The sequence below is a fragment of the Danio rerio genome, chromosome 11, assembly GCF_052040795.2.
Source record: "Danio rerio strain M-AB ecotype USA chromosome 11, GRCz13ab, whole genome shotgun sequence".
In the NCBI taxonomy this organism is placed as follows: domain Eukaryota; kingdom Metazoa; phylum Chordata; class Actinopteri; order Cypriniformes; family Danionidae; genus Danio; species Danio rerio.
Genome location: NC_141031.1, coordinates 7,091,604 through 7,108,211, shown reverse-complemented (window position 1 = coordinate 7,108,211; position 16,608 = coordinate 7,091,604). Strand labels below are relative to the sequence as shown.

The 16,608-nt window shown below is 38.2% G+C and overlaps 2 protein-coding genes across 6 annotated transcripts in view; one reads left to right on the top strand and one right to left on the bottom strand.

Annotated features, from left to right (window-relative positions):
• ranbp3a (RAN binding protein 3a) overlaps positions 1-16,608 on the bottom strand; it is a 1,280,039-nt gene that overhangs the window by 187,429 nt on the left and 1,076,002 nt on the right. The gene's annotated exons all lie outside the window — the stretch shown is intronic.
• Positions 1-16,608, top strand: part of cdh27 (cadherin 27) — a 34,922-nt gene that overhangs the window by 17,244 nt on the left and 1,070 nt on the right. For all 4 annotated transcript variants that reach the window (XM_087273140.1, XM_087273142.1, XM_087273139.1 and 1 more), the window contains 10 exons: positions 59-241; positions 2,315-2,610; positions 2,842-2,984; positions 6,468-6,695; positions 10,590-10,811; positions 11,869-11,990; positions 15,419-15,517; positions 15,611-15,685; positions 15,822-15,869; positions 15,979-16,065. In XM_087273140.1, coding sequence (XP_087129266.1) covers positions 59-241; positions 2,315-2,610; positions 2,842-2,984; positions 6,468-6,695; positions 10,590-10,811; positions 11,869-11,990; positions 15,419-15,517; positions 15,611-15,685; positions 15,822-15,869; positions 15,979-16,065 — 1,503 coding nt within the window. The remainder of the gene's footprint in view (positions 1-58; positions 242-2,314; positions 2,611-2,841; positions 2,985-6,467; positions 6,696-10,589; positions 10,812-11,868; positions 11,991-15,418; positions 15,518-15,610; positions 15,686-15,821; positions 15,870-15,978; positions 16,066-16,608) is intronic.

Sequence of the window (16,608 nt, the reverse complement as noted above, 5' to 3'; positions counted from 1 at the left end):
AAGGAGGAGGCTTAGGACAAAATATGGTGACGTTTCTATTTCCTCCTCACTTTTTTAGGGTTCAGGTAATGTGGTGGAAGGGACAAATGGTACCTCCCCCCTCAAAATACACACAACCGATGCTGATACACGTCCCACTGCTGCATGGAGGGTCAGATACTCCATAGAAGGGGATAAAGGTGGTCACTTTTCCATTCGTACTGATCCAGACAACAACGATGGCATACTTACAGTGGTTAAGGTATGTTTACACATCGTAATGTTCTCATATTCACAATCTCATCATCAGAAATAAAACAATATAAAATCAGGTAAATCAAATAATTTTGGTGTAATTAGTAGGTTAGAAAATGTAAGAAGAAACACATGCAGTTAAATGTGTGATTAAATATCTGTGTCATAAGATATTTTTGTTGTATAACATTTTTTAGACCATATTGATAAAGATATTGGTCTAGCAAGATTTTTCTCTGTTGAATTAGTTTTACTGAACATTGATCGAATCCATTTAACTGTCAGCTTTCAACAATAATAAAGAAAAACCGTAAGAAATTACAATATGGCAATCTTTAAACGTGACTTTTTCCTGATCGTCAGTATTTGTTTTAGCAATAGCAACTTTTACTGGACATATACTGTAATAAATTAACATATTTATTTTTCAATTTTAAGGAATAAAGCCAATTCTGTTGCTATGTATAAACAATACATTTTGCTGCTTCAGAAAAATACTGACTTTTAGAAATTTTAGTTGGTTTCTTTTATGGACCAAGACAATTTGGCCCAAACTAACCAATGGTTTTGTGTCAGAGTAAGAGCATGGTGCACACCAAGCTGCTTTCCTGACACACATTTTTTTAGATTATACTTTGTTTTTTCGATCGATTGTTCGAAAGATGTGCATCTCAGTTGCTTTATGTAATTAATAAACCATTGATACCAGCCTTTTTATTGTTATTGCTGATTTGCTGATAGCTTTAAAAAATCCAATATCAGTCAACAAATATGCCTAATATTTACCAGGATTAATCTTTTTACATATCTGTCACTGGTTATTCAATTATTCATCAAAAGTTTCAAATAATGAATGAATGAACAAATGAATTAATGAACGAACGAACAAACAAACAAACCAGCAAACAAACCAATCAATGAACAAAGCAACCAAAGATTTGAATGAACCAACAAACCAACCAACCAATGAACCAACCAATTATCCAACCAACCAACAAACCAAGCAACAAACCAACCAACTAACCAAACAACAATTCAACAAACCAACCATTCAACAAACCAACCAAACAATAAACCTAGGATCCAACCAACCATCCAACAATCCAATCAACCAATTAACCAACCAACCAACAAGCCTATTAATGAATGATGCAACCAGCCAACGAATAAACTAACCAATGAACCAATGATCCAAATAACCAATGAATGATCCAACCATCAAACCAATGAACTAATGTTCCAGCCAACCAGCCAATCAACGAATGAACCAAACAACAAACCAACCAGCCAATCAATGAACTAACCAACCAACCAACCAACCAACCAACCAACAAATCAATCAACCAACCCATTAATGAACCAACCAATGAACCAATGATCCAACCAACCAACCAACCAACTAATAAATGAACCAACCAACTCACGAATGAACCAACCAATAATCCAACCAACCAGCCAATTAATGAACTAACCAACCAACAAACCAACCAAACAACCAATGAATGAACCAACCAATGTTCCAACCAACCAACAAACCAACAGATGGACTAATGATCCAACCAACCAACCAACCAACCAACCAACCAACCAACAAACCATCAATGAATGAACCAAGTGACAAACTAACCAACCAACTAACCAACCCACGAATGAACCAACCAATGAACCTATGATCTACACAACCATCCAACAAATCAACCAACTAACCATCTAACCAGACAATCAAGGAATGAACCAACCAATGAACTAATGATTCAACCAACCAACCAACAAATGAACAAACCAACCAATAAACAAGAAATAAATTCAATTATGAATAGTATGAATAACATGCATTTTTCTAATCACATTTATTATAGTTATTTTTGTGTAACAAATTTACTTTAAAATAATACTAAATTTATATATTTGAGAAACAAATGCACTGGAACTGATTATTTTTATATTGATTATTTTATTTTATTTTTTTTGCATGAAAACATTTATTAAATTGTAATCTTGATAAACCTTGTCATTAAGACACATGTGTTTGTTTGTTTGTTTATTTGTTTGTTTACTTATTTCTTTTCTCACCATGCAGCCTCTGGACTTTGAAAAACAAACAGAACATAAACTCAGCATCTCCGTAGAGAACGAAGAGCCGTACTTCTCTTGTGTGGTAAAGGAGAGATCTCCAAGTGGCCTCTGGACTGTCATCTCAAATCCATCAAAACCATCCTCTAAGAATATTACCATCACAGTGGAGGATGCAAACGACCCTCCATATTTTACAGATCCTCAACGGAAAGTCATTTTGGAAGAAAATGGTCCTATTGGAGCCTTTGTGGACCGAGTAAAAGCAATAGATCCTGACACTGGACGTCCCCATAAACTAGAGTAGGTTTCTTATGTATTTGATTGATCGAACGAATCATTTTGCGTAACCGGACACTAAAATGACAATTAAAATGTCTAGATCCATACACTACCTGGGTTGCAACTGGAAGGGCATTCGCTGTGTAAAACATATGCTGGATAAGTTGGCGGTTAAACTGTCCAGAAGTGTTTAAATACATTTTGGTTGGGGGATTCAGTGTATTTCTTAATAGAATGTTTCCTCTATTATAGGTATTCCATTGAACACGACCCTGCTGGCTGGTTCAGAGTGGACAAAACAACTGGAGAAATCTTTGTAAAAGAGACAGTGGACAGAGAATCCAGTCATGTGACCAACGGGACTTACACAATTTTTGTCCTTGTGACAGAAAAAGGTAATAAAAATATCCATCTATTTCTCAGTGTGCTTGTCCTGCATTTTAGGGATGCTGGAGTAATTGTTGGAATATTTAATCAATTTCATGCATGTTCAATAAAAAAAGGTCAAGAGAGGGTTTTCTTCAATGTCAAAAGGTTTTAGTAACTTATTGGATACAAAATGAATAATTCCATTCACAGAATTCTGGTAATCCCCAATGCAATACATGAATTACTTTCAGGAGGTGCGCAAAACTTTTCATTTCCTGACTCCAGATTTTATACGCAGCTGATATTAACAGACGGAGTTTAGTGGAATTCATCACTTGTCAATCGTTCTCCAGTCCTCCGTTGGCCGCACCCATACATACATCCTCTTTTTCTACGAATTCTCTGCTCAACGTTTAAAGCATAAGTCTTCTTATAACGAGGAGACTGACACGGAGGGATCCATTATGCAGCATTTATTAGTCACAGTCAAACACAAACATCCAATATGCACTAAGTGCGAACACACATCAACAGTATTCAATAATGGTCTAGGGGCTGGTGGCTGACAGACACAGAGTGATTTACCAGGCATAGATCAGAGGCAGGCGGCGTGGTTCAGAATCCATTAAACAGGCTTGGGTCGAGGGCAGGCAGCGTGGTTCAGAGTCCGTGTATCAGGCTGGGGTCGTGGGCAGGCAGAAGGCAAATCAGAGTCAGAAACAGTCCAGGGTAATACACAGATAATACACAAGATCAGGCAGGAAAGACCGCTCAGTAATGCTGGTCGGGGTTAAACAAGACTTCGCAATGCACTGGAGTTTGAGTGTGGCTTATATAGGGAGTGTGGGTCGTTAACGGGATTCAGTTCAGGTGTGCACGATCAGTGTAGATGGATGATGTAATGCTTAGAAGTCCAGGGATGGTGACCTCTGCTGGCCAGCGAGGGGAATGACTGGGACCGAGTCGGTGACACTTCTCAACTGCAAATATTCTGTTCATTCATTTTCAACCCATCTCTGCTCACAGCAAGTTTAGCTGCAGAGCTCTAGTTACTTTTAGACAATCAGGGGCCTCATGTACGAAGAGTTGCGTTGAAATCAAACTAAAGCATTGCGTACACACAAAGCTGTAAGTGTGCGTACGCAGTAAAAAATTCAGATGTATGAAACACTGCGTACGCGGAATCCCACGCATATTCTCTTTGTACATCCGAATTAACGTGAAACTGAGTGCACGTGCACGAGCGCAAAACCCCTCCCCGCCTCCCCCCCCTAATAAATATGGTAATCACTCTACTTTGGCAAAACCAAATTAAAAAGCAATGGCAAAAGCAAGCAAAAAGAGAAACTTTGAGCAGAATGTGAATTGGAAGTGATCCTATCGGAGGTAGACCAGAGAAAAACAATGTTATTAGTAAGTTTGTCCTCTGGAATTAATAACAAAAGAAAAGAAATAGATTGGGAGAGTTTAGCTGATGCGATTAACGCAGTGGGGTCTCGTTGAACACCTCGTTGGAATGAGCTAGTTGAGTTATTTCCACCCGTTTGATCGACAGGGACAACAAAACTAAAGAGAGCAAATATCAGTGGTGTGAGTGGCGTAGCTCGTAAAGCACGGCAACATGTTTTGACACTATCATTTATGAACACGGTTTGAATCAAGCACCTAATGAACAAATTTTTCTATTTTCCCCTACTACATATCAGATTTTGCCTACTCTTCATCACGAGGAAGACAAGTAGGAATCATTTATAACTGTGTGTATTATGTTAAGTGCACTTGAGCATCACATTTTATTTGCACATTTATTAAATGGAAATGTTTCCGATTCACGTAGCCCAGGGGTTTTCAAAGTCTAAGACAGTGGGCCTCCCTTTTGACACAACTTATCCATTGGCGCCCCCCTCCTCCCAAACACGCACACACACACACACACACATACATACACACACACACACACATACATACATACACACACACACATATATATATATATATATATATATATATATATATATATATATATATATATATATATATAGTATATATAAAGACACAGACAGATGTCAGACTGTTAACTCACTTTTATCATCATTTGCATGAAAGTGCAATTATTTACAGAGTAATAACAAGTATTTTAATATAACGTTTTTAAAACTAGGATGATGGTTAATATGAATAGAACATATCCAAGAACGGTCCATCCCAGTCAAAACAGTCGAAGTTTAGCATGTCTCATGCTGTCATTAGCCAAAATATCTTGACAAACCACACTTAAAGGTCGTGGTTCATCAGCTGGTCCTGTCCACGTAAATCCTAAACTCAAATACTGATCGTCATATCGTCGTCTTTTGGGTTTAAGCCCTGAACTTGAAGGCTTTGAATCGGGGGGGTCTCAGAAACCGATCCATTGCAGGCACGTGCACACATAGTGCTCAACCTGTGCAGTGCACATACCCTTTTTAGTCCTGGATAGAAAGTGCCCTTCCAAAATGATCAAAAGTGCCCCCGCGACGCGGCACACCCTTGGTCCCGCCCTTCAGTAGGCGCGCGACAACACAGCTGATCAGAACGCGCGCGACAGACTTGCCAAACAGAAGAGAATTCACAGCTATGGCCTTCTGGGTAAAAAAGGTTTTCTTATTTTTGACGTATTATTTTTTTTAGCTTTGTTTAATTAAAACGTTTAAATATAGTAAAAAATACATATAATAATTAAACTTAATAATTATATTTTTATTCTATATTTTTCCAGCGCCTCCCCTGACATGCTCTGGCGCCCCCCAGGGGAGGCGCGCCTCACACTTTGAAAACCCCTGACGTAGCCTATGCAAATTCGTCTTCAGATGGCACCTTTAGAGCAATATGCGTGCAGTAGATCGCTCCGACTACATTGGTAAAACAAGCGATCGCTGCAAGTTGCGCTTTAATGTTTGGCTGGTCAACTGCATGGTATGGAAATCTTATATACCTGCTAGACATGCGCATGATCCCGTCCCATACAGCTGCCATTGCACGGCTCAAAGATACTTTGTAGTGTGCAGTTTAACACAATTGCCTCTAGGAGTCTCCAATGGAAATAAAACAAACACACACAGGAAATGCACGAACGCCAGACGTGAAGTTGGTGTGGACCGACGCACATTCTCACATTCATTTCATCATTAGTTAATCCAAATGTGAGCGTGAAACCTGGCGCAAGCAAAAGTTTTAGTTCGAACGTATCGTTGATACATGAGGCCGCAGGTCTTTGCATTTCTATCAGCTTCATCTACTTCTGCAAAACTGATTCATTAGTATGCAAGACATATGAAAATCAAGAGGAGAAGTTTGGTTAATATCACCTTAAGCAATGCAAATACAATTGTTTAATAAAAAGATAAAGAGACAAACATAATATAATAATAGTCTTTTTTCCAACACTATCCCAGCATTTTATGCCTTAACCAGTCTGTATAGTCTGCATTACACCTTCTTTTCTCTGTTGAAATTTTGATTTTCCACACCAGATGACCATCCTCCAATGACAAGCACTGCCACGATTCAGCTCTATGTGGAAGACAAGAATGATAACGTCCCCTTGCTAAAGGAAAACAGAGTGTCTGTCTGTCAGTCTGACCAAGCGTCAAGTGCAGAGGTTTCAGCGCAGGACCTTGATGGAGATCCATACAGTGGGCCGTTCAGTTTTGAAATTATAGGAGACCATAAGGAAGGATGGAGTTTTGACCCGAGCTATGGTAAATAATAATATTATTTCTTGGTCACACTTTATTTTGATGGTCTGTTTGTTGAATTAAGTTACATTGCATCTACATGCCAACTAATTCTCATTAGAATATAAGTAGCCTGCTAGGTTGGGATTAGGGTTGGGGTTAGGGTTAAAGTTGACATTTACTTGCAAAGTTTCTTATAGTCAGTTAAATGTCTGTTGAATGTCTGTATCAGCAGATATTAAGTAGACAGTCTACTCATTATCAAATGGACCGTCAAAATAAAGTGTTACCTATTTCTTAAGCTTGTATCACACTATGTGATTGTAGCATGTCAGATTGCATGAACATGATCCCTCTGTTACACTGTAAGATGTCAGCCATAATGTCAGACTCAATAACAGCAAAATGCGCCAAACATACGGACACGCAAGAAAAGTTAGACATCTTCCATCTGAGACACATTATTTCACATTCTGATATGACACCTCACTGCAAAATGAAACAAAATGTAGCTTTAATTTGCTCACAGCATGCCTCAATGGATCTTTTTCATACTTCTTTGTTTCTCAGTAGTGTAAGTCGTCATAGTTGTGTAAATTTAGAGCGTAGTAAAGGGGAGAGTCCAACAACATTTTTTTTACAATCCTATTTGCTCGAATAATAAGATAAAAAGTCCACAATGGTGTTGTCAAGACATTCAGAAAAAGGAAAAACAATTATGTGACAGCCGGAAGAGGGAACAATGTCAAATTTACTGACCCGCTCATAGACACTGCATTAGAAACATCTCACAAAGATAGTAATCAGCTTTTTTTCATTTGATGCAAAAATGATGTAATACATACATAAATACGTATAAAAGTACATAATTTTTTAAAAAATCAAAATAATATTAAAACTTTCAGGTCTTTTTAAGATCAAACTCCCTATAAGGCAACCCAGGTAGCAAAGAATTCTGGCCTAGATTTGGCCGAAAGCTGGCACAGCAGGCATTCGTCCGGCACTGGCATACAGCATGTGGGCCAGCAGAGGCAGCACCGTCTTTAAGGCAGCACACAAGACTTGGGCCAGATATCAAATGTAGTATTTGGCCCAGATGTTAAAAATGTATATGTGGGCCACGTAAGTTTGACCTGTCTTGACCCACATTCAAAATACATTAAAATTATAATTGAGTAAAGAAAAAATTCTACCGATCAGGTCACTTCGAGAAAAAGCACGGCGAAATGCTTCATGGGTTTATCAAATTCTTCGCAGTCGTGACACACCAATATATCTGGCCAAGTTCAGGCCCAGTTATGGGTTATTAACTTAGCTGAGACTTGGTCCATGTTTGGTTCTTGTAAGGAAGCCAGACTTGGTCCTATTATGTATCGTAATGCACAGCGGCATGTGGGCCAAGCAAAAGCTGATTGTGTGGGCCAGATCTGGGCCAGATAAATATTGCTATGTGGGAAGTCATTTCACATAGCGCCAGGGCTTAGTTTGTGACGGAACTAGCCAGGTTCGAATGCTCTGGCATTCTGTCTGAATGAGGAAACATCAAATTTTTCAGAACTGTTTCCTAAGCTTACCAAAACATTATGTATTTAGAATCACCAATAAAATTAAAGAACAATGTAGGGAACCGTAAGCTTTATTTACAATGTTCATTCATTCATTCATTTTCTTGTCGGCTTAGTCTCTTTATTAATCCGGGGTCACCACAGCGGAATGAACCGCTAACCTATCCAGCAAGTTTTTACGCAGCGGATGCCCTTCCAGCCGCAACCCATCTCTGGGAAACATCCACACACACACTCATACACTACAGACAATTTAGCCTACCCAATTCACCTGTATCGCATGTCTTTGGACTGTGGGGGAAACCGGAGCACCCGGAGGAAACCCACGCGAAGACAGTGAGAACATGCAAACTCCACACAGAAACGCCAACTGAGCCGAGGTTCGAACCAGCGGCCTTCTTGCTGTGAGGCGACAGCACTACCTACTGCGCCACTGCCTCGCCTCACAATGTTCAAATCAAACAAAATCATATTTTCAGGTTGCTCGAGTTAATGTGAAAGGAACGAGATCACGACACCAACCTAATTTATGGCTGTTCTACACATTATCATCCTCTGGATAATGCTGCTTCAGGTCGCGCTGGTCTTCTGATGTAATTCACAACTTGGTCTTGATGGTGAATCTCCTCCAGGAATGACAGTGACTCTTTGTTTACAAGTCTGTTGGCGTTTGAGTAGTTGCTGTCATGCTGTCACCTTACTTTCATTTCATACAGATTACAAAGCCAAAAATAAGTGTTGTTTCCAGGTGAAAGTGGTTCATGTAAAAGTACAGATTTCAAGCTTTATGTGGATATATTTTTTGTCTTTGAAGCAAGTGTTCGCTGAGATTCCAGTGTGTTTGTTGACCACCAAACTGTCACAAAAGCACACGCCTGGTCTGAACTTCTCCCCATATAGCATTCGATGATTGGCTCCTGTACTAATAGGCGGGACCGAACTATACGAGTGACACATCTTGTGTATTCTATTGTCTTCATCAAGATGCTGATGAGCGTTTAATGTGTCATAACAGTCTTGTAAAAAGGGTCAATAATAAAACCAGAAAAAAGTTTTGTAGTCTGACCATGGTTTGAAATTGTTCTGCTGTGAGCGTCATCAGATTCAGTGCTCCTTCTGGTTTGTGGTCTGAGCTAAAGTCACACTGCAGGGAAGGGCCTGAAATCTTCACTGCAGAACTTTATCGGAGGGAAAATTTGATGGTAATGGCTAATAATTCTTGTAGGATTTCTCAAATTTATCTCAGATGACCAAATCATGGCTGAAATCGCACAGTGTGAACAGAGCTCTAGTCAACCCTAGAGTCTAATTACCTCTGTCATAATCTCGAATGATTATAATCACAGGATGCATCTTAAATCATGTACTTCTATTCTATATAGTACGCTAAAAACAATATGCGAGCTAAATAGTATGACAGAATTCATCGAATTTAAAAAAAACAGTATGCAAGAAGTACCCGGATGACCTACTACTGGCGGGCAGGTTTTATAGTGTGCATCCAATGGACGCTACTCTATCTTATGATGCACTGCGAGAGAATCCTAAATTAAACTGAAGCGACACAACTGACACGGGTAGGTGACGTGATAATGACTAATGGCAGAAGTAGTATGTCTGAGCTCTATTCATACTAATCACTTTCATACTTTTTTTTCTATTGGTCATATAGTAAATTAAAATTAAAATGTAGTACTTACTGAGTCATAGGCGATTTTGGACGCAGCCTAAGTGTTCTCAACATTTGGCTAGTTTTTCGATTGAAAGCCCATAGTTTAACATACAGTAGGCTCATTCTGTAGCCCTATATACATTTCTGGAGATCACGAATTATGTAGCCAGAGGTAAGTATGGCTGCATTTCATCTTTAAAATGATTGCTATGGGTCGGTATGATGCCGTTCCTTTTCGGAAAATGGTTCCAGAAGGCAGGTGAGAGAAAAATAAAAGCCAAAAAATGCTTTTCAAAACTATCGGTTGGGTTAAGGGAGGTGGGTGAGCGGGTCAATCAGTGCTTTTGAAAACACTTTTGGTTGGGTTTAGGGAAGGAGGAGCGTGGGTCAGTTGATCGGTCAGTCAGTCAGTCAGTCAGTCGAAAGCAGCCTCTGGTGGATTTTCTGCGAGAACAGCAGGCACGAATAGCACTCGCAAGAGAAATTTGAGATCTGAAAAACCGTACACAGCGCCATCTGGTGGATTTGTAAAAACAAAAACTGCAAAAAAAACCAAAAAAACATAGCTCCTGGGACGTATTTGGCGCCCTCCAGAAATGTACATAGCAGTACATTTTCAGAATGAGCCTGGGTTGCATAGTCCATCACCTTTCTCTAATCTTTTCTGACTTTGTCTTTTAGGTTACACCGTGCGTTTGGTGAAGGATAAAAGAGTTCATGCGAGCCTGTACACACTGAGTGTGAAAATCTCTGATAAGCAGGGCAGGTTCGTGCACCAGAACCTTACTGTCGCTGCATGTGATTGTGACGTCTCACCAAACTGCCTGCTTCAGCGCAACACACAGCAAAAAGTGGGAAATGGTCTGTTAGGAATTACCATTTTTGCCACTCTCATGGTTTTGGGTGAGCAGTTGATTATTCTTCCCTTTAATTACCTATAAATAAAGCATAATGAATGGCTTGTTGTGTGTTAAGTAAAGTTTCACAAACTAATTTCTAGAGTAGCATGTGATATGATTGATCGTGGCTGGTCTCTCATCAGTAATCAATAATAATCCAATCAAATTATTCCAAACTCATAATAAATAGCCTGTCTAGCACTACTCCCTTATCTTCATTTTTAAAGAATCCCCCCTGTCCACCCCATCTCCCCCTTTTCCTCGTTTACCAGAGGGATCTCTCGAGAACTACCTAATCTCTTATCCCCTTTACATGCTCATTGACCAAGCGGGAGCCCTGGGCTCAACTATCTCTGAGCTCAGGGTTCTCTCCCAGGGACAGCATGCCTATCTAAGTGTGAACTCTTGAAAGTATTTTAAATGCACAACGTGGAAGTGAAGAACAGCCCGATGCAAATCGAAGGGCAGTTGCCTCCACAAAGTGCATTTAAACTCCTTTAACACACAACAAGCCGTTGATTATCCCACTTATTCTATGGTCGACGTCAAGTTATATGCAAGCTAAACTTTGTTTTGCTGATTTTGGCCAATATTTGACAACATTTTGACTGTAATCAAAACTGACTTGAACTATGTTTTAATGAAAATAATGCACACTCTTCAGCCTGGGGGTGCTTAAGCCTGTTCCTGGAGCTCTACCTTCCTGTAGAGTTCTGCTCCAACAATGATCAAGCACACCTTAGCCAATTAATTAAGACTTTAGCAAAACTTGATAAGTACAGGCAGGTGTGTTTGATATGGATTGCAACTGAAATCTGCAGGAAGGTAGATCTCCAGGAACAGGGTTGGTCACCCCTGCTCCAGCTAATTAAAATCAAGAACAGGCATTTCAACAGACCATGGAATATTAGCATGATTCAAATATATTGTCCCGCTATTGGACAGGACATGTTGACTTCTTAAAACAAACAAAATATGGTATATACTTGTGTGTGCATGCATGATTATATGATGTTAAAAAGTAAAAAGCACCTTGAATCTGAAGGTTTTTTTCCTGATAGCTTTTCTGCTGCTGTCCCTCACTTGCTCTTGCGGAAGTGTGAAGTCTCTGGTACAAGTAGACAATGTCTTAGAAGATGCCCTTCTGTCATCAAATATTGAGAAACCAGGCACAGATTGTATGGTAATATCTATCTATCTATCTATCTATCTATCTATCTATCTATCTATCTATCTATCTATCTATCTATCTATCTATCTATCTATCTATCTATCTATCTATCTATCTATCTATCTATCTATCTATCTATCTATCTATCTATCTATCTATCTATCTATCTATCTATCTATCTATCTATCTATCTATCTATCTATCTATCTATCTATCTATCTATCTATCTATCTATCTATCTATCTATCTATCTATCTATCTATCTATCTATCTATCTATCTATCTATCTATCTATCTATCTATCTATCTATTCATCTATCTATCTATCTATCTATCTATCTATCTATCTATCTATCTATCTATCTATCTATCTATCTATCTATCTATCTATCTATCTATCTATCTATCTATCTATCTATCTATCTATCTATCTGTCTGCCTGCCTGCCTGTCTGTCTGTCTGTCCGTCCATCCATCTATTTACCTACCTACCTACCTATCTATTTATTTGTCATGTGAAAAAGTTAGGACAACCTATTGAATTTAATGACCTTTCATGATCTTACAATTTGTAAAAGAAAACCTTTTATGATCAACAACATGACATATTGCACCATGCCATTATAGTTTTTCTCAGTCGCTTTGGTGCGTTTCTCACAACACTAATGCATTTTTGCACAACAGTTAATGCATTTCTCAAAACAATTAGTACAAACTGCAAAACCTAGCTGATAACCTGCAAAAGCGCGTCACATGCTCAAAATTGATAGTTCATTCCTCAAAAGCAAGTATTCATGTCAATCAAAGTGTCAGTGTCATCAAAATGAAAAGTCCTGACACCATTGTTTATGAACAAGATAGTCAAATGGCTTAGTCATGTTTTCATTATGAGTTTACTCTGGACATTTTTTTCAATGCAAAAAGTCAGATTTTGGTGACACTTCCTGAAAATGCTCAAGACAGCACTATATACTATTTGCACAGCCTTTTGAAAACTACAGTAAAGTTAGACATCACTGCATTTAGTGAGGTGTCTGAGTACAAGACACTGAATATGTATGTTGCACATTTTTACTGCATTTGCTCTTTACAGTCCTAATTTACGTATTCACAACATTGTGCAAAACAATAAACACACCCTTATTTACAACAAACAGAAACTCCCTTTGGATAGAGCTGAGCACAACTGTAAACAATATTGCAGTACATACTGGAACTGAGTCTACAACACACACAGGTCTGTAAATCATCAAATTGTTCATTTTAGAAGACATTTTCAGGAAAATAAAGATTTAAATTTGTTTTATAAAATTGGCTTGACAGATTTTGACAACTAGTTCAAAATTTTTGTATGTAAAGACTCAATTAATGAAATGAGGACTGTTAGTTTTATATGGAATGACTATTCAGCATTTACAAGTTTAGTTCATTTTGACTGACATGACATAAGCAAATGATAATGATATAAACAGCGGAGAGTTGTATCAAAGCAATTGATGCATGTCCAAAAGCATTTGCAATTTGTTGGAAAGAATGAGAAACTGCTACTAGGATGTGCACAAATGACTAATTGTTTTGAGAAATGCATTACCTGTTGTGCAAATGTAAATAGTGTTGTGAGAAATGCACCAAAGTGACTGAGAAAAACTGTAATTATACAACAAAAAAGCTCAAAATGGAAAAGCAATGAATGACAAATGTAGGACACTCTTACTGTTAAAGGGACAGTTCACCCAAAAATAAAAATTAATTTCATGTGATCTTGTTCATCTAAGGGTTTGTTTTCCAAGTTTTACGACCTGCCAATATGTTGTTTTTTTATTTGTATAGCACCTTTCACAGAAATAATTGTTCCAAAGCAGTTTTACAAAAGGTGGACATTATCACATTATAATACTCAAAATCAGAAAGTTAAGCAGTTGTGTATTGGGCGGGATAGTATATATACATAGTTATCCTGCAGTTATGCAATATATTGTGTCAGTTTCAAAGAGGTCATATCTATGTGTATAATATTCATTCATTTTCCTTCAGCTCAGTCCCTTAAGGGGTCACCACAGTGAAATTACCCGCCAATTTATCCAGCATATGTTTTACACAGCAGATACCCTTTCAACCCAGTACTGGGAAACATCCAAACACACTCATTTACACACACTACGGCCAATTTAGTTTATTCAATTCACCTATAACACATGTCTTTGGACTGTGGGGGAAACCAGAGCACTCAGAGAAAACCCACGCAAATACAGGGAGAATACATTTTCAATTAGGTGTATTAGTTATATTAACTAATATAACTAATAACTAATATTATATAACTAATATTGTGCTGTCCTGGAAGTTCTCATCGGTATCATCTCTTCAAGTCCTTTTAATATGCCCTGACAGAAAAAAACATTGAATTTAGAAAGATGGCCTAACTTTTTTCACATGGCTGTATTTATAATCTATTTGTTAATATATACACTGCTTGACAAAATCTTGTCGTCGATCCCAGTTGTAAGAGCAACAAATAATAACTTGACTTCTAGTTGATCATTTGGAAAGTGGCAGAGAATCTTGGGTCTATGTGGGTTCCAATACTGCAGAAGACCTACTGGAACCCACCTAGACCCAAGATTCTCAGAGAAATCAGTCAAGTTTGGTAAAGGAAAAATTATGGTTTGGGGTTACATTCAGTATGGGGGCTTGCGAGAGATCTGCAGAGTGGATGGCAACATCAACAGCCTGAGGTATCAAGACATTTGTGCTGCCTATTACATTACAAACCACAGGAGAGGGCAAACTTTAGCAGGATAGCGCTCCTTCTTATACTTCAGCCTCCACATCAAAGTTCCTGAATGCAAAGAAGGTCAAGGTGCTCCAGGATTGGCCAGCCCAGTCACCAGACATAAACATTATTGAGCATGTTGAGGGTAAGATGGAAAAGGAGGCATTGAAGATGAATCTAAAGAATCTTGATGAACTCTGGGAGTCCTGCAAAAACGCTTTCTTTGCCATTCCAGATGACCTTATAAATAAGTGATTTAAGACATTGCAGAGATGTATGGATGCAGTCCTCCAAGCTCATGGGAGTCATACACAATATTAACTCTTTCTCCAATGCACCATAACTTTATATTCTATTCTGTACATTATTTCTGTTAAGTGACAAGACTTTTGTCTGAGAGAAGTCAGACCTCACTGTCCTAATTAAATTATTAAAAATCAAGGCATGATCATATTTTATTTTAAGATAATAAGCATAATCTTGAGGCCTTTGCCTTTCATATAAGCCCCTTCTGATACAAAAAGAGCAACTAGATATCAAGTTATTATTTGTTGTTCCTAAAACTTGGATAGGCGACAAGACTTTTGTCAGTTACTGTATATCTTTAAATTTTTTAAAACTAAAACAAGACAAATAACAATTGTTCTCTCATTTTTTAATTATCAAAGGTCCCGACAACTCTTCTGAGGAAAGCATCTGTCTGTCAGTCAGTCAAGGAAACAACTATTGTCAATGACTGGGCTCAAAAGAAAGCTGATGTTCAGCAGGTATAGAAAACATTCCTGTACTGAGGTCTTGTGGAAACATTACAAAACTGATACCAAAATAATAAGAATTAGATTTTTATTTGTTGATCACAGGTATCTAGCAAAAATGTGACTTCTGCTGGAAGGGAGTCTTGGTCTAGAGACAGATCACAGTACTTTTCCCGTGAGGTAATAGAGTGATTACTCATCTAAATATGAAGAGTTCAAATCTGCTAAGTATATAGCATCTGAAATCTTCTTCTATAATGAGCATTTTTCTCCTATGTCTAAGTGTAAGTTTAACATTTACTCTTCTGCTCTTAAGAATCAGTCATGGATGCGGAAACAGTACCAAATCGACAACTACTACCAGGTAAATCTTAATCATGTTAACACGTCTAAACTTGTTACTCTTCAGTAAAACTGTGCTCTTGCAAAATCCTAAAATCAGTAATATATAGGATTTTCTTTACTCTCCTTAGGGCTCCACATTTAGCAGAAGGGGCTCGCAAAGAAGAGCGAAAACCTATTTCATCAACCAATCCACTTTACAAAGCTTGCTAACTCAGGTATACTTCAAGCAGTAAATTCATCTGTAGCACTTTACATTACCTATATATGAACAATGATGCAATAATGTGTAAACTAAACATTATGATGAGTTAATGATGAGGTAATGCGTGCGCTAATCATGAACTAACTTTATAACATGAGTCACAAGAGTTCATGCGTTAATAACGCCTACCTTAATTACTTGCTAGTACATGTTGTTAATTAATTTATTGATTAACATTTACGTTTTAGTTGAATGGAACCAACATGAACTAATGAGCTGTTATTGTAGCATGACATTACTTGGAGGGGTACAAATTTCTCTCGCGAGTGCAACTCGTGCCTGCTGTTCTTGCGTAAATCCACCAGAGGCCGCTGTTGACTGAATGACTGACCAACCGTCTGATCCCCCCACCCACTTATACCTGCCAACACTTCTGTTTCTCCCAGAAAAGTCCTGTAATTTCACCCCACTCTTGTCCTCAACTTTTTGGTACAATCTGTAACATCCCCGGATCACCAGCTTTGGTATAGTACTTATCCGATCGCAGCAGTCCATA